General features: G+C 40.5%; 1 protein-coding gene across 4 annotated transcripts in view; it reads right to left on the reverse strand.

Moving 5' to 3' along the window:
• Positions 1 to 1,695: 1,695 nt before the first annotated feature.
• zeb2a (zinc finger E-box binding homeobox 2a) overlaps positions 1,696 to 18,712 on the reverse strand; it is a 47,879-nt gene continuing 30,862 nt past the window's right edge. For 2 of the 4 annotated variants that reach the window (XM_084422290.1, XM_084422293.1), the window contains 8 exons: positions 13,741 to 13,959; positions 11,215 to 11,283; positions 10,098 to 10,286; positions 9,344 to 9,558; positions 7,714 to 7,822; positions 5,558 to 7,383; positions 4,868 to 5,048; positions 1,696 to 3,354 (listed from right to left, as the gene is read on the reverse strand). In XM_084422290.1, coding sequence (XP_084278416.1) covers positions 2,750 to 3,354; positions 4,868 to 5,048; positions 5,558 to 7,383; positions 7,714 to 7,822; positions 9,344 to 9,558; positions 10,098 to 10,286; positions 11,215 to 11,283; positions 13,741 to 13,959 — 3,413 coding nt within the window. In that variant the 3' untranslated portion in view covers positions 1,696 to 2,749. The remainder of the gene's footprint in view (positions 3,355 to 4,867; positions 5,049 to 5,557; positions 7,384 to 7,713; positions 7,823 to 9,343; positions 9,559 to 10,097; positions 10,287 to 11,214; positions 11,284 to 13,740; positions 13,960 to 18,712) is intronic. The other 2 variants (XM_084422291.1, XM_084422292.1) reach the window with 1 other exon arrangement.

Below are 18,712 nucleotides of genomic sequence, written 5' to 3' on the forward strand. Positions count from 1 at the left end.
ATATAACCATTATTTATTTAAAACAAATCTGGTTTTGCCAGGTTTGAATGCATAATTTCAATATTTTTTTTTTTTCCTGTACTTACATAGGCTATATAGCCTATCTCAATAGTTATTGTCAGTAGTCAGCTTTAATGAGTGACTGATATTTTATTAACTGACATAAATGTCCTGGGCCTTTTATTTATTTGATTTTGTTTAATAAGTGGGTACAGTGTGGTCAACAGCACGTACAACAGTCCCTTTAGATAATCACCTGAATGGAAGACCACATGAATAGAACAACTACAGGTACAGTCTCAGACCAGATCAATTACACTTGTAATACACTTCTATTTTAATTAGCATGTTATTTAGCATATTATTTCATATAAAGTATCCCAAATATTATCATTCAGTGTCAGAACATATACACATTTAAGTGGTTTTCCCACTCATGCATGATGCATTTATTTATTTATTTATAAGTTACCCCATCAAAATTTGGACAGCAGAGAAAATGTGTTGTGCAAAAAAAATGCAGCTTATGTATAAGTACTATGCGGTTCAATTTGATAGGGCCATTTATACAGTAACCTTAGCTTCTAAAATGAAATGGACTGTACATCCCTGCAGGGAGAAAAGTGTCTTGAATAGTTCCTTGAAAATTAAACTTGAGATGAGTATGTGAGTTGAGAAAATTAGCAAGGTCATGGTTAATGGAACTCCATAGAGTTCCAACATTGAGACTTCACAGCCAGTTTGGCAGCCTGCAGCTGATGTTAATTTAGCGCAACCCAACATCATTCAACTTCAAAGAGACTAATAGAAGGCTATCATACTGTGAGGGACTTTGATAAGGTGGATTATATTGCTATGTGTAATCCACATCAAAAGGTAAAGGTTCCAGTAATTAATTAAATGATAGCACAGAAAATGATACTGGGGAATATTAAAGTCTGATGTTTGATAGCTATTTTTCTCCAATTTATGGAGGTGATTTAGAATATGGATGACACCCCTTATTACTTGCACAATAAGGCACTCACACACGCACGCACGCACACGCACACACACACACACACACACACACACACATTATATCAAAGATACTAAATTGCCAACTATTTAAACACATTTCTTTCTTGGCTATATGGGAATGGTTATTTTGCATTTAAAGTAATAAATTAAATGTGTCGATATCTGTCAACTTGTGAGGAAATTTAAGTGAGTTGTTAAGTGAGATGTTACACAGGCTTTCAAAATTAAATTGGGCTACATTTATTCGAGCAAGGTCATTTTCAAGAAAAATTACAAATTAAAAATTAAATTATACTTCAACAGACATTTCAAAGAATCCCAACAACCACATCCCCCCTCCCCCCTTATTTCTTTAGCTAAAAAAGGGAAAAAGGAAAAACAAATAAGATGAATAAAGTGGAATTTTTTTTCCTTTCAGTCAAAAATACAGTGTTTTCACAATATTGTATCAAAAGTTCCCAAATTGTAGATTCTCGGTAAGTGTAGTATGAAGAGCAATTCACAGCAATCACTCCAGATACAATAAATGCTCTCTTTACGTAAAATTTGCTCCACTTGTAAGGATCCTTATTTACTAAAATATATCTATATCAAGGAACTATAATACTGTACACTACAGTATGAAATAAATATAATTAGGAAATATAAAATGAGTCACATAAATAAAATGGTAGTTTAAAATAAAAATGAACTTTGTATTGAACAAAACAAAACAAAACAAAACAAGATAATACTGACAGATGATCTTAAAAAAAATACAGAAAATTGCACAAACAATATGTAAACTAAACAACTGCAGTCTAATACTAATACTGACGTAGGTATTTCAAATGACAAGGTGAAATATTTCATTTAATACTAAAGCAGGTGCAAAGAGAACACTAGTTGACTTCGCTTTATACTGTACAAGGATGGCACTTGCAGAAAACACAGGTGAAAGGGTTTGCATATAAGGCTTTTCTCGAACGAAAAAAAAACAACAACAACACAGGGGTTCTGACGTCACCTCATACAATGAGCCTTCGTCATTACAGTTATCCAGACTCTTTCCATCCACCCCTGGCCAACTTTAAGACTTTGTACTTTTAAGAATCATATAGATATTATTTATTTAAAGTCGCTTCATAAAAGCCATGGTGAGACGCCAAAACTTGAATGGCTGGTCAAGGAAAAGAAAGGTAAAACCAAGGGTATCACAGTAAGTGATAGACGAAATATAACACTTACACACTACTGCGTCTTCAAGCGCAGTATAAGTACATATAGGCAATGCTTTTTACCTAAGTGTTTTTTTGTTCATTTTATTTTTGTTTTTTATTTTTACTTTTTTCTAATACTTTTTTTTTCAGAGTGCAATTTCCAGGCTTGTGCTACGACCACAATGAAACACAGGAGTTATATGGAAATCAGCACCACACAGCTTTCTGGCTGAAACCTCTGTACATTTTAAAAACCTTTCTTTAAATTTTATTCTGACAATCGTTATCACTTGTATTTTTGCATAATATGGATTCCTTCATGTTCCATCCTAGTTTCTGATGCCTGATTTTGAAGTTCCACTCTTTATTTCAATGAGTGCAAGCCTCAGGCGCACGTTCAGATAACCAAGACGTGGCAGTGTGGTACAAATGTGAATCTGGCTCAAAGTCCCTCCAAAAGGGGCGGAAGAAGGGCACGATGCAAGCTTGAGGGAGAAAGAAAACAAGAAGCTTATTCCGAAATGCAGTAGTTAATCAGCATCCTCATTCTCGCAGTCAGGATTTCTTTTGCTCGCTAATTTCCCCTCTTCCGAGCTCTCGTCCTCTGTCCCTCCCATTACTTTGCTCTCTTTCTCATCTTTTGCTGTCCCTTCAGGGCTCTGAGTTTCAAATCTCCGCCCCTCTACCTCCATTTCCTCTTCCCCCACCAACCCTGTCTCTTGCCTGTCAGTCACTTCCGGATACGCCTCCTCTGCCTCCCTGGCCCGACCCTCAGTGCCATCTCGCAAGATGGTGTTTTCTCGTGTGATGTCCTCCATCTGGTCCTCTGGATCCGAAAAGCCCAGGGGCCCGAGGCCTTGAAGGTAAGCCCGACGCATCAGGAGCTCCGTGGGCTCCAGGGGTCCGCCATTGTCGTGGCTATCTTGTTTGGCGGCCTCGCGCTCCTCCGCCTCCCGTTTGCAGTAGGAATAACGGTGGTTCATGTGCTGCGAGTAAGAGCCGGAGTGGGAAAAGCGCTTGCCACATTTGTCACACTGGTAGGGTTTCTCGCCCGAGTGTAGACGCGAGTGCTCGATGAGGTGGTGCTTGTGTTTGAAGGCCTTTTTGCAAATCTGGCACTGGTGAGGCCGCTTTCCTGCAGAGACACAAAAAGAGAGGAGCCAACAGGTCAGCACAGCATCCATAAAATCTTAAAGCTATAAAAAGCTATTTGAAAATCCTCTCTTTGGAGGATGCACAAACTTGTATCAAATATATTGTTTGCATTACAGTCAAATGTAAGGTAAAACATTACAATTTACTAAGACACACATCCTTGAAGAAACCACACAAATCCCTCCTTCCTAACTTGTACCTCATGATGAATTCTACAAAAAAAATAAAAAAAATAATTTGGGGATTAGTTTGGGTTAAAAACTGAAAGAAAGAAAAAGTCCTGACTAAAAACCCTTTCATTTCAAACAGCGACAAACCCCACCGGTTTATTTTGGATGTTACCAAAAACAGTGCAGGGAGGTGAGGGGGAAGCCACAGTCCTGAGGTGCTATTCTGAGGTTGTCTGTGACTGTTCTGAACGCAGCCAAGAAGATCAGGTGATTATCACTCCATGCCGCACAAGGTGAAAGTAAGGCAGTCAGCATCCCTGACAGAGTTTATGACATCATGCCTTGGGATATGAAAATGCTTAGATAAGACATACATCTGTCTCGTGATGCCTTGTGTAATACAAACACCAAACACTTCACCTCCTGCACACCTTCCTCTTTCACCAGCTTGGATCACATTGTCTACTTACAGAAACTAGGAAATTAATTCTACTCTAATCAGTGAAGTAGGAGGCACTTGCCATTTGGCATTCAATAATTCCACCAGTAACATACTTGCCATAAAAACCCACACATTTGCCATCAGTTCCAAGCACATGAACAGATGTACTATATTCTTGGCCATGAATAGCCCTGGCATGCCTGCAACACCTTCCATAGCAGCCATACTTGAGATGGTCCCCTTCCCCACCTCCCCTCATCAAGTTCAAAAATAGACGAGACGGCAGATTCCTCTCTATGAATTCCGACCGAAGAATGTAAGTGAGGATGATGCAAACGTGTGAAAGAGAGGAGTTCCCCAGGAGGGTAGGTCACATTGTGGTGTAGAAATGCCACGCACACATCAGGCTTTCACACACCTGGCACACTGTGCCATGTTGGTATGCCAGCAAACTGTATTGACAATGTGTCTCTATATCGACTGGTGTTCCAAATGCTCAATTTAAAAGCAACGAAAGATTTTTTGTGGTTCAATGAACAAAACGCAAATACGAGATATTGTGTGTGTGCATCTGTCATTTAAAGTGGTAATTATTTTTGTAAATTTTAGCTGGATTATAAATATTGTCTGTCACATGCTAAATAAAATTTAAGAAAAAAACCCTTTGAGCCTGTCAAAAGGAAGAAAACTGTTACACCTTTGTCATGGGTTTGAAATGTACAACAAAAGTATGGCAATGGACAGAAAAAAATAGGTATGAAAAAAATAAAGAAGGAAAGGAATGAAAGAAACGGAAAAAAAAACACAATGTGATCAAAGGGAATTACTTGGAGGGGGGTGGACGAGGATAAAAAAAAAAGAGTTGTCTAAATGTGATATACCTGTGTGCTCATATTTGTGTCTTAGGAGGGAACTGGTCTTCTGGAATGTTTTGTCGCACAAGTCACACGCGTACATACCACTTTCAGTCTTCTTAATCTTCTTCCGGGCGAGCAGCGACTCGCTGTCTGTCAGGTCCTCTAGCCCTGACAGATAGTCCCCTGTGCTGTCCAGTAGCTCCCCCTACAAAAGAAACAGATTTTAGACACTTCACACAATCCTAACCTGCCACAAATCCTAATCCTAACCTGCCACCTAGGAGACACCCCCTACCCCATGTTTGATCCCACGTCTGGACAGAGCTTATCTCTGTAACCTTTATAAGACCTTTATCGCCTGAAGAAGTCTCAAAAGAGGGACATATGGCTTGATATTAAGAAGACTTTACAAGGGTTCTCTCAGTTTAGTACAGAACGTAGTATGAATTAATGTAGGTAATAGAGTATGGAAATGATGTAGACAACATATTTTTAGGAAGCAATAACCTTTAATAACATCTATAATTTAATGTTTACTAGTTTCTTTATTAATCTATTTTAGACTTTTAAATAAATCAAACTTTGGTTAAGATGAAATGCATGGTAAAACATTGAATTTGAATGTGCTTTATCACACTTTTTGAAAGGTTTAAACAAAAATAAAATGGAATACACAGGGAATTATTTTTCCCAGTACCATAACATTCGATTTACCTGGAAGCCTGGTTTCCGCTGGTATTTCCGCCGTTGCTGCATCTCAGCAAAAGTGGCTGCCCCTGCTGCGTAAGTGTAAGCCATAGGTGGTAAGAAACTCATGGGATCCAACCCTGGGTAAGGCCTGAGTCCCGGGATGCTGGCTTGAGCCGTAGACATAAAAGTAGGTGGAGGGAATGCTCCGTGAGGTGGTAGCGAGGTGTACATGTGCCCACCACCGAAGGGGTTTATACTAAAGATGGGGCTTGAGCTTTTCTCCAGCTGATTTTCATTGACCAAACTATTGGGCCCGTTGAACTCCTTCTTGATGTGGGCCAAATTTAAAGGCTCTGTTCCTGATTCACGTGCAGAGGAGTTGCTAGTGTGGTCAACAGAAAAGCCATTGTGTTTAGGTCTCTGTTCTGCCTTGTAAACTTGTTTAGGCAAAGACAAGTCCAGTGGTTCCCCATGTGCATCCTCAGAGACGAGGCTGTTAGGAGTGTACGAACTGCTATGTGAGTGTTTGGATGATGATGATGAGAGATTCAAAGGTGAGGGTGTCTCACCTCTTAAGTGGTCCACAGAGTCAAGTGGCTTTTCATTGGTCTGCCTGATGCCTGTAAACTGATGTTGTTTGGACAACTTGTGCCCTGAATCCCCATTGGTGATTGCTTGGATCTCCGCCGTTGAGTCGCCATATTGACCCAGAGAAATAGGTGACCGGGCAAATGTGGACTCCCTGCTCAAGCCATGGTTGAGCTCTCCACTTCGCTCAAGGGGAGGAGATCTTTTCCTTGAGAAGCTATGGTGAGATTGAGCTTTCCATTGCACAAACGAATCCTTCACAAAAGATGAGGAGATCACACCATCATGCTGCTCTGAGCCGATAAGCCCCCTGCGGCCGGTTGGTACAGTATCATTAGGTTTGAGGACAGCCTTGATCTCCTCGTTCATCTTGCAGAGATAGCGCTCGTGTTGATGTAATGGAATAGGGCCAGAAAACGTCTCCTTGCAATACTGACAAGAGAATGGTGCGTACTGTGCATCCCTCTCCTGTGCTTTGTCTTCAGATAGAAGATCCATGGTGTGGCTGGGTCTTTCTTTTTTAATATCCACCGCTCGCCTCTTAGAGTCTTCTGTTAAACTCTGGAGACATGCTTTGGCTTCATTGACCTTTTCCAGTGTGTAGTCAATGATAGTCTTGGTGGGACTGTTGTGTCCAACGCCAAGGAAGTCTTGCTGGGAGGCCAGTACTCGATTCTGCTCCTCCATCTGGGAGCCTAATTCCTTCATGTATGCTCTAAGCTTAGAGATCTCTTCAGGGTTGCCATCCAATTTCTGTCGGCAAACTGTGTTGTCCACAATCTGAAGAACCTTCTGAACCTCACTCATGTTGTTGATGAACGCTGGATAGCCCAATAGATGAGAATCCGACCCAATGCCTAGATGTTGCAGGGGGTTCTGAGATGAACTGTGCATCCCTGGAGGACTACGGCCACCGCCATTGAGAAAGGCGCCTGACCCACCATATTCTTGTTGAGATGCGATCATAAGACGGTATTCATTGAAGTCCACAGGCTCAGACTTGATGTCTGGGTGGGCAGATGGGTCTTGAAGGCTCATGGACCTGCCATTCTCCAGTTTGTGACGGAGCTGAGCTAAGGCAGGACTGCCAGGGGAGGATGCAGCAGAGTTTGGTGATGAGCCAGGCTTGCTGTTGACTCCATGGCGTACCCGTCCATTAATAGAGATAAGGCCAATGCATTTCTTGCTACTTATGTGGGAGCTGTAAGAGCCAGAGTGGGAGAAGCGCTTCTTGCAGTTGGAGCACTCATATGGCTTCTCACCTTCAAAAAAACAAAAACATATCTTATTTTTTATTATTGCATAAATACAAAAATGTTCCTTTACATATTTTAGACATTTAACTTTTTCCCCATTCCATCATTCAACTTAATGATTGATAGGATGATGGGATCCTACAATAACAAATAATTATTGCATAATTATATAATTATGGTTTTAAATATTCATCATCTATCTAGACTATCCAAACCACACTGAATCACCATTAGGCAAATTGAAGACATATGAATAAGATTATATACATTATTGGCATTCTTTTTACAGCACTTATGAAAAGAGGCTTTCAACATTTTATTCAATGAAACACTTACCACTGTGAATGCGGAGGTGCTCCTTCAAATGATGCTTGTATTTGAAGGCTTTTCCACACTCTGTGCATTTGAATTTGCGGTTACCAGCCCCTTCGTTTAGCAGTTGTGGCTGTGAGGGAGAGAAATATTATAGAAATTGATACAGGAAGAAAACAGTCATGATATAGTTTATAATTCCTTCTGAAGGTTAAATCTGTTAATAATAATAATACATTTATTTATATTGAGAATCATAGACAGAAAATATGTCAGAATTGTATTTAGGTATGTGTGACCAAGGCTGCTGAAGCAACAGTTTTTCAAGATCTTTTTTTTTCTGCATAATTAAGTTCACAAGATCAATTGGTGGTGACTTTGTACCTTCTCAGTACCTTATCCGTTAAACTACTATCTACATGCTTTAAACATTTACCGTCTAGGTTTAGTTAAACAGTGTAGGCTGTATCTGTATTCACCATTCAAAGTTAAACGTAGGTGCTCTTCCTCCATTTGAAATTCAAATGTGGGCCCCAGATGCACAACAAAAACAACAGCGTTCACCCTGCACCCCACACACAGACACAAAAGGTCTGTGAAAAATATGTGGGAGTCCACGTTTGTTTAATAGTCACTATGTACAGTACTATGCAGAAGTTATTTCTTCAAAAGTTCAGTAATACTCGTGTACATAGGCCAGTTTAAGATGTGTATTGGCGTTTCAATTTACTGTAGGAGTGTATGCAAATATATATACAGAATGCACATTGAAATATAATAGCCTACTAAGCCTAGCAAGGTGAACCTAGGAATTAATTTTCAAAGCCTTCAGGAAAAGAACCCTTTAGAGCAAATAAACAAACACTTAAAGTCATTTAAGGATTACGATACTCTAGATCACCAGGAAACAAAAGCCATCTGGTCATGTTTAATTCAGTCTGGAGAGGTGTACATTCAGTATGTGTGTGTGTGTGTGTGTGTCTGTATGTGTGTGTGCATATGTGTGAGTGTGAATCAGTCAGTAAGATGAGAGTGCAAGGCAAGTATTCCAAATTCTTTTTCAACATGCCCAAGACTGCTTAAGGTTCAAAGTTGAAAGCCTAAATGCGGGATATCCTGTTATAATCCTATCAAACAACCGAGAACCCTTTTACCACATCAAAAACTGACATTTTCCTTCAGTAATAATGCAATATAGAGTTTCCTCTTCAAAATAATTCCATATCGCTGCATTTTTTCACAGCATGCTCACGTTGAGACCGGCCTAAAAGGCAAAATTAACATCAGCTTTCCCTGCATCTTTTGAGTTGACTCCACTCCAACAGCTGATGCGAGAAGTCAGAAGGCCTATAGGACTCAATGTGCTAGAACAGCCCACACATGGCCGGCTGTGGGCGGACACTCAGGGGAGTATGACAGTGCACAGCTGTGGCTCCAGTGTGAAGGATTCAAGTATTAAGGAGCTTCCGGAGGAGCTTTTTCAATGCTGGAGCTATCAACAGGCTAAAACATGTTCTGCTCTGACGTGTACTTAATTAAATGCTCAGAATGCGAGATGCAGCATCTTTCACAATGAATTTCTATAATAATCCTTAAAAAAACATGATTAGGAAGTAACGAGTGTGGGTACTGGCTGAGGTGGGCCTTGTCTCACCTGATCTCTGGCAGGCTTATGTGTGGCCATATGGCGCTCTAGCTGGGTGCGGTAGGCGAAGGTGTCACTGCACAGGGGACAGGGGAAGCTCTCATCGTTTTTCTCATGTCGGTACTTGATGTGCTCCTTCAGAGAGGTCAGCCGCTTGTAGCCCCGGTCACAGTAGGGGCAGGTCAACAGTTGGGCAAAGGCATCTGGCGTCCTCAGTGCCAGATCTGGGCAAAATTGAAAGGAGCAAACAGTGTGAAGGAGGGGGATTGAAGAAAAAAAGAAATCAGCATATGTAGGACAAACAGTTGCCATATGAGGCCATGGGAGAACGATAGGTAAAGCACTGCATTCAGAAATTTGAAACAGCCAAGAATTACTTTATTCACTTGTTTTTTTACATTTAAGATATGCCAAATCTATATATAAAACATTTTTATATAATGCAAATAGATTTGGAGAATTATTTTATAAAGTAAATTTTTACACTTTGTCCACCCACACTAATTTGCAGATAAAATCAAATTAAGTTACATTTAATTTAATAATAAAAATAATAATATAGATAGGTATTGTACAATATTTTAAATACAAATATTCCTTACTGGCCATGAAACAGATTTTTACTTTATTTTTTATTAAAAAAATATTTTTTTGTCTCTTTGACAATGTGGCCAAAAACAATTTCTACTTGCACTTGGTGAGTCGTAAATGTTAGATCATCTTTTTATGTATTGCGTTTTTACATGTATAGTTTAATGCCTACCGTTTTCGTTTTCATCTTGTCCGTTGGCCTCTGGTGTTCCCAGTCGTGTGCCCTCCTCTGGGTCTTCTGGATAAATGATAACAGTATCCTGCAGGTATTCTGCAATGCTCGCTGCATGTCCCTCACCGTCATCCAGTTTCCTCTTGGCAAAGAAGCTTTCCAGCTCTGAAGAGGCATCAATACCCTTAACTGCATACAGGAAGTGGGGAGAAAGAGCACAAATGAATCCAGTGGTTGATGCTCAGTGTCATTGGAAAGGACCAAGCTGAATATTAGGACACTGGTCCCGCTAAGTGTGATGTAGTGGAGACCAAACCATTAGAAGGCCTTTCAAGGTGGAAGTATTTATTTAAGTTACAACATAATGGCCACTTCAAAGACTAATAGGAGCCAGCTTGATCATCAAGCACTCTTTAAGCATCCTCTTGCATGTTTGAAAATGCTTTAAACATTTCCAGCATTATGGGTAATTGAGTTATATGGCAATTAGGCGTGCCGGGGTAACTGATCTCACTTTGTATTGCTCATCGTATACATAAAATCGGACTCAATAATCTAATTATGGATCATGTGTTACGTGTAATTGCACAGAACAAGATTTTAAACGTGATTTTTGTAAACAATAGGTTTTTGGATGCTTTATGGAGAACAACTAAAAGATACTGGCAGGATGAATAGACAAGAGTGCCTTATAGAAAAGTAGATTTATAAAAAAAAAATGTGGGTAGATAACTAATAAAATGACAGAAGTTATTGCAAATGATACTTTTTCTTCAGATGACTGGACTCTTTGGGTAAGCAAATGAAAATGTTATTGTTTCTTTGTAATCAATTTGAAAGTACATGGACTGAACAAATTCGATTTTAGTCTTAAACTCAATTTGGCTGCAAAATGTGATTTGCCATGCACTCGCGCTCAACTAAAAAATGTTTACTTTCCATCTCCCATGGACACATGAGGAAGCATTATCTCAGATGCTCAAGTGTGTGCCACGCACGAGTTTACAAGTGGTCTTAAGAGATGTTACACACTCACATAAGAAGCATTTCATGATGAATATGCTCAAGTATCTATATTCAAGCACAAATATTTCAAAATATTGTGAAGTGATCTCACCTGCACCATTTCCAATTCCATGAAGAGAGACGTCGGGGCTCATGGAGTTGTACTCAGCTTTTCTCTCCTCTGTAATAATGCCATGTAGAAGAGAGAAAACACTTTGTTTTAAATTATCATGATAATCACAAACAGAAACAAAAAACATTTTGCATAACCAAATCTTCTTCCCTTATCAGTTCATTTTAATGAACATACTCAATGTGTTTAAGTGTAATTAGATTAGATAAATATGACACAGCAAATGAAAAATAAAAAAGAGAGGACATCAGGAAGGGATATATCTCAAACATGTTGACAGAAGCTCAGAGAATGACACACTTCTCTTAAGCGGGGCATAAGAATCATGTCAAGGTATTTAGGGAGGAGAGGAGGGTGGTCTGAGAGAAGTTTGCTCAGATATACTGCAGCTATTGTGTTTGTTCCTCCTCCTCCCCCTCATGTGACCTCGTACCGGCAGTCACAAGTATCATAAGCTTCCCCCACAAAAGGAGGATATACAGCACCTCTTACACCACATCACAGGGGGAAAACAAGGGTACTCAAGACTCCTGACACACACACACCCGCGCGCCTCCACGACATAAGTACTGTTTAATTTCAAAACTGCCTTCCACTTCCTTCCTCATTATCTAAGTATGACAACCAAGAGAGCTTCTGAAAGTCGGCGAATTCTCTCACTTTTCACCACATTTAAGAGATGTCTTTCAAAGCTGTGTTTGAAATCTTTGTGAGAGAAACTTCTCAGAGCAATGCTTCTTGAAGGGATGTTTTGAGCATCAAAAGCTTTACTTGGATGTGTTTCATTGAGCAAAGTTTTAACCAAACAAGACATTTGCTAATAGGGGGCTTGCCTTCACGAAACCCCTTCCTGGTGAAATTGTCTCCTCCTGTGCCATGCAGATAAAAGTGCAAGGCCTGGAGCCAGCGAAAATATTCTCAGAATTGTGTTTTCCTTTGAGGTACATTGGCTTAAAACTTCTTTGGGAGGGTTAGCGATTAGCAGTATTAGCATGTGGATATTTTAAGGTCATATGAAGGACCGAACGTCATGTGTGGCACACCGAAAACCCAGTTTAAGGGAAGCCAAAGAGGTATCAGAGATTAATTTCGAGTAAATAAGTTTCCTCGAGTGACAAAATGGCAACTACATTAGAGTCTCAGTTCTGCTTGTGGTAGCTGCAGGCCCCCTGAGGCAATGGTGTGATTTTAACCACTGCAACACAAGAGAAGTTCCAGATCTCTTTTGGTGCATAATTAAATGATATTTTGTTTCAATTGTCAATTTGACATGGACTTATTATGCTTGTAAATATGCTGCCAAACACTGGAGCTACAGTACTGATAAGTGCTGATACTACCAAGTGCGGATACTGCTATATACAGTGTATAGTGTATTCTTGAGCACCAAATCAGCATGTTATAATGATTTCTAAATGATCACGTGACACTGAAGACTGGAGTAATGGCTGCTGAAAATTCAGCTTTGCCATCACAGGAATACATTTTTTTTTAAACTTTTTTAAATCAGAAAAATGCTAATTAGAAGCATTTTGACAAGTGGTCTGTTGAACCCTACTGTCTTAGAAAAAGCATATAAAGCATATAAAGACTTGAGGTGCATCTTCTCAAGCAACCACAGCAAAGAGGAAGATGATTCATGCAGCCTCTTTTAAGATGCTGCATCTACCACATTATTTTTCTTCCAGCTAGTGGACTCATCTCTTCATATTTAATCACTAAGATAAAATAATGCTATGCTACCAGAGGCGTGGCATTCAAATAAACTCAGATGACGTTCATTTATCTAGCATATAGTGTGAACATCAACTAAACAAAACACTGTTCAAGCGAATGACACATCCCTGAAGACCCTGTTTAGTTCTGTGACTGTGACACTCTCTGAAGTTAAGTGATGCATATGGTTCAGTCATTAGCTGAGACTGATTGCTGGGGGTCTGGGTTTTTTCTTTCGTTTTTTCTTTTTTCAAACCGGGCGACTCGCATGAGTTCTCCCTTCACTCTGTAACTGTCAGCCAGGCCCAGGGAATTGTGGGCCTATTATGTATGTAAATGGCCATCATAATGCTAAAAATTTCATTTAAGGCCTTTAATGAGTCTTCAGCAGGGCAGGCTCCTGCTAAATGATAGCTCTGCGATCCTAATTAAGAGAATTTATCTTTAAAGCCTCACTAGCTTGGGTCTTGTCCGTGATCTTGATCGCTTTCGGTTTTGGGTGGGTGAGTCAAAACGAAGCCAAAAGAAAGGGGTGTGGAATGATGATGCACTAAAGATTAGGTGTAACCTACTTTGTGACAACAGTAAGAAACCAAAGTAGAAAAGTGAGCTAATAGTCTAAAAGTTGCCATTACATCAAAAATGCCAGACAGCTGCTAGGTGTTGGCCTAGTAAATAAAGCCGGTACTATGAAAACTGCAGGTTTGATAGATAAAACAAATGAACCTCAGCTATGTTTCATAAGTTAATACCACAATTCGCTCTAATATTCTCAGCTCTCACTCTTACCTGAACCATTCAGGTCTTCGTGGCGCCAGACATGGGCCCCTGCCCCATCCTGGCTTTCGTTTTCTTCATCCCCCCGGCAGGAGAGCAGGGCATGGGCCACCCGGGGTGAAGCCTCCAGGCTCGGCACACCTGCTGGACTGCCTTCGCCCTCAGAACCCAGCAGTCTGTCCTCCTCATCGGACCCTGAACCCGCATCCACCACGTTTTCATAACTCAGCACTGAGGACAGAAAAGAGTTCATGTGTTATTATGTGATTTTACCGACATCTCAAAAGAAGTTTGTGCAGTCGTAGTGGCATGGCTATATGATTACAATCTTAAGGCCTGTTAACCCACTTCTCACATATGCACATATGAATCCAACAGCTTGATTAATGGGCATTTGTGTAAAATGTACATAGCTTGATAAAAAGTAAAAAGCAGGGTTGTCAACCTTTTCTGACCCATGGATAATATAAATAATCTAAAATAATTATGTAAACTGATTGTAAATAAATACTTGAGTAATAATATATATTATTTATTATTATATGAGAACATTTCTAAAGTCGTGATGTCAAGATAATGGAAGCCTCACAAGACCAGATTGCTTGATATACAACAAAAGAGAGCATGATAAAGCAAACCAAAATCCCACACAACTCTGGGGGTGAGAGGTGGTGAGGGTCTAATAAACTATGAAGCTTACATCATGGGAACAACAGTTTAACGTTCAGGTTCATTTGAAGTTCTTGCCTTGCCTAATACAGCATACATCTCCCCAGGCTCTCCGAGCACCTTATCTCAGAGGCACGCTGCCAAAGCAGTGAGAACTAGTGGGAAGTTTCTCTAATGGTTAGATTAAAACCCTAATTGCTGATTTCAGGACAATTTTCTCCCTCTTCTGAACACAGAGTTTTAAAAAACAACAAACTTTCCCTTCCATCAGTGCTCTATTTCCCAGTTCGTTGGCGTCAAATGGACTCAACTGGGCTGTGGAACGCTCCATTCCCTCCTCCGTACCTTAACTACCCCTAATCTCTCCCTAGGAGCCCATTCACTTTAAAAAAATGCCAATGATGTCTTTTTTTCACAGGTTCCCATGCAAAAAAGGCTGACCGCTTCCCTTTGCCGGTTCTCGCCAGAGGACGTGAAGATTAGCTGCACGTATCTGATCATAATATGATCTTTGTCTGATCCGTGGGGCTGCATTTGCTCCCCCGGACAACTGCGCAACAGGTGCAAATTAAAAGGGGAACCATCTCGGGTACAAGGGATGGTCGAAATGCACTGACCCGGGCTGAATACCAAAGAGTGGGGTGAGGTGGTATGGCGGGGGTGAGGGGCGTGGGACAAAAAGCTTTCTAACTAAGAGGTGTGACCAGCGGGATTATTTAAGAGCGACTTCAGGCCGAGGGTGAAGACCCCCCCTCCTTGAATGAAAAGGAGAAGGCGAGCAAGAGAAAGCAAAAGAGAGACATAAAGGGAGTGGTTGAAAGTAAGACATGAGAGGCTCTTTGTGTGGTCCGAGTATACCTTGGACGTAAAGCAACTTTATCTTGACTTTTTTTTCCATCCTCTGTTCCCTCCTCCCACGTTTCATCCCTTTCACTCAAACCCATATATTTCTTCATCTTAAGCCCAGTAATAAGTGCACTTCACTTTCTTGCCCAGGTAACGTACGAAAGACAGCACTGAATGTTGGTACCGGAGCTAAAAAGCTGCAGCCAATCATTCAGAGTTTGAATGGTGGGAGTGTTCTGAAGGAAAAGAAAGAAGTGGGAGGACTGGGAAAAGAATCAAGAGGATGAATACAGAGGTCAGAGCTGAATATTAATAATAGTGAACTGCTTAGCGGTTTGACTTTAAGCCCACACAAAACACTAAACTCTTTACATCACATTTTCCTGTTCTTGCTTGTGTTTTTCAACAGCATATGCTAGCCATCTACATTCCTAATGACATAGCTTGAATACTTGTGTGGATGCTTGAGAGTTTTTTTTTACAGAAAGTCAGTATGTTCTGAAAGTATGTTCTAATTTGACTATAATTGCATAGATTCTCTCATGACACAAATATAAATAGAAAACGCTGAGGTTTTAAAACCATTTTGGAAAAAGGAACAGGCATGTTTTGAACTCTGACAAGCAGATACTTTGCCTGTTTGTGTGTGTGTGTGTGTGTGTCAGTAATAGAAAAGCAAGTGATGGGCACTCAAAGCAATCCATCAAACAATTTGCCTCTAAGGTCACATGGGTCTGACATATGTGACTGAGATATTGTATGCAGCTGTGCACTTGTGTGTGGGAGTAAAAAAAGAAAAAAAGACATCACTGTATAAATGTTTTCACCATTGTAATAAGATGTTTGTTTTCATCCATCTAACCAGTCACAATAATATATGTAATTTCTATAAATGTTCGCATTTTCAGGTAATAAAATGTGAACCTCGTCATCTGTAATAAAATTTAAATTGATTAAAAAGTGGAATGAACTCCTGCAGGTTGTAACTTTGATTTAAGTAAATATAATTAATATTGTCATATGTATTAATATTATTTTGTATATACTAGTAAAACTAAAGTAAGAATAGAAGTATGATACTTTGTAACTTTATTTCGGATCTACCAATCAAATGCGCTTTCTCCTGTGTAGTCCAGCCCCCATTGTAATTCTATTGGCTGCCATTTTAGTGTGTCATTCCGGCAGCTGTCCTGCTGTATAATTCCTGCAGTGAACGGTCCATTGTGCTCACCCTAGAGACAAAGAGGCCACCTCTCTTCTCTCTCGCCCTTACTTCTCCTTTCTCCCCTCCCTCCCTTCTCTCTCTCTCTGTGCCATTTCATATTCTCGAACAACCCCACCTATCATTCTGCTAGCTGTCCTTTGAGAATAAGGCATAATGCATTTCAAGATGGCTCTAAAAGTCATCCTTAACAAGAACTCAGTAACAAACTACATAGGCAGAATCTTTTAAATGCTGACGGTGGAATTAGCAAACAAACATTTAACATAAACACAGAAACAATACCTTGTGCCTGTCCAGTGTGGACAAACTAGTTCCCGCTAACTGGGAGAGGTTCACACATTCCATAGCCTGGAGTTGTGCAATCACACACACACATGTTCTTCTGAGCAGTTTAGCTGTTTAGACAGGTATGTGTGTGCTCTGTCACAATCTCTTACAATCCTCTCATCTCATATGCGGAGTGTGTTCCCAGCGCTCGGGGGAAAACTGCAGGCACACCTGCAAACTCAAAGCCACAATGTCCATTGGAGCCATTTCACTGGTACGTGGCGAAGGATGATTCAAGCGCTCGATTATATCAGACAGGAAAGGCTTCGGTTACAGCGAACGCTCAACAATCACATCCATCTGAACTAAACGACACCTCCGCTGGCTCACACACCTTTTCAACATTCCCTGTTCCCAGGTAATCCGCCTGCTATCCATCTTTTCCCCTTCCTTTAATCTCCTTTTCGTCTGTTCCTAGCGGCCGAAACAGAAAGGTGAGCGCGTATTCCACATCCATATTGAGAATCAGACAGCCTGCCGCAGGTCTTTCCCAGGTGCCTCTCTGCCACGGTAATGAAACCCGGCGGAACAGACGGTGGAAAATAACCACTCTGTTCTCTCTCTCTCTCTCTCTCTCTCTCTCTCTCTCTCTCCTGTGCGGTGCGCATCACCTGAGTGTGCAGTGGGGGAGGGGGCGACTAGGTAAGACTTCAAACACTTGAAAGGAGGTCGCTGCCTAGTGGCTATAGCCTGGAAATGATCCATGTAAATCAAATCAGCCATCTTCCATTCATGCGCAAAAAGGGCGAGGGAGGGCAAACTTTTACCTGTTTCGTGCTTCAAAAAACAGCACAGAGGTAAAGAACACGCTGAGGCAGCCGTCTGATCTAAAATGAATGGGAAATAACTGTAATATCAGATACATTTTTTTTTTATACAAGGGAACTGCCACATTCTGAAAGGGAATTATTTGATTTCACCTGTTGGATATAATAATAAATTGATATAATGTATCCAATTTTAGGTCTAAAGAATAATATAGCTTTAAGCAGTCTATGAAGAACATGAAATTGGTCGACAAGTGCTTGTGTCCTATACTGCCTTTTGGAAACACATTCCTTTCACAATAAAATAAAATAAATAAAACAAAAAAATATAAATATAAAATATCTGTGCAATATTTAAAAGGTACATTATAGCATTAACATTTTTTATAAAACCTATGCAGGATTTAAGAGTACATTGGCATTAAGAAAAATAAAATAATGCACAGGATTTAAGAGGATTTAAAATAAAATAAAAATAAATACAATTTCTGAGAAGGGAAAGAAAGAGTATGTTCATATGCTTATATATGCTGAAACTTGACAATCTCAACAAGAGTATGTAAGCATATAAATAGCCATGGAGCAGTTCTGTACAAAACTACACACTCTTCAACAGTGAATCCGTGACTCCCACGCAAGGCTGCGAAGGCCTTGAACCTGACAGATAGTGTCTGGATTGAGTCTATTTTTTCTTGTAAGGTTAGCATGCAGATAACTGCTGGTGAAAGTGCTGTTGTTTATGGTGCATGTGATGGGGGGAGAAGGCTCTCCATGTTTGTTTTAAGGCCGGGCAGCCGAAGAGGTCACACTGGTGCTGGGGGAACAAAGGGCCCAGGAAGAGAGGGGCCGCTTTTGTGCTGCGGTGATCCTCAGTGAAAACTCAGCTATGCGTGAACCATTACTGCAAACCTGGAGAGGGTGTGTGTGTGTGTGTGTGTGTGTGTGTGTGTGGTGGTCTTTGTTTTCCTTGTATTTAAGTATTTCAGTACTTGCCAATATTTGTGAGAGTGAAAAAAAGGAGAACGAGAAAGACGGCTTGTGCGCGCGCACTTATCTAGTGTGCACCCATCAGTAAATGGGTGGCGGTGCTCCACAGACCCTGCCGTGAAGCGGCAACAGTAGCCTGGCCCTAATTGAATTAAACTCCCAT

Source organism: Rutilus rutilus, assembly GCF_951802725.1.
Source record: "Rutilus rutilus genome assembly, chromosome: 10".
Lineage (NCBI taxonomy): Eukaryota > Metazoa > Chordata > Actinopteri > Cypriniformes > Leuciscidae > Rutilus > Rutilus rutilus.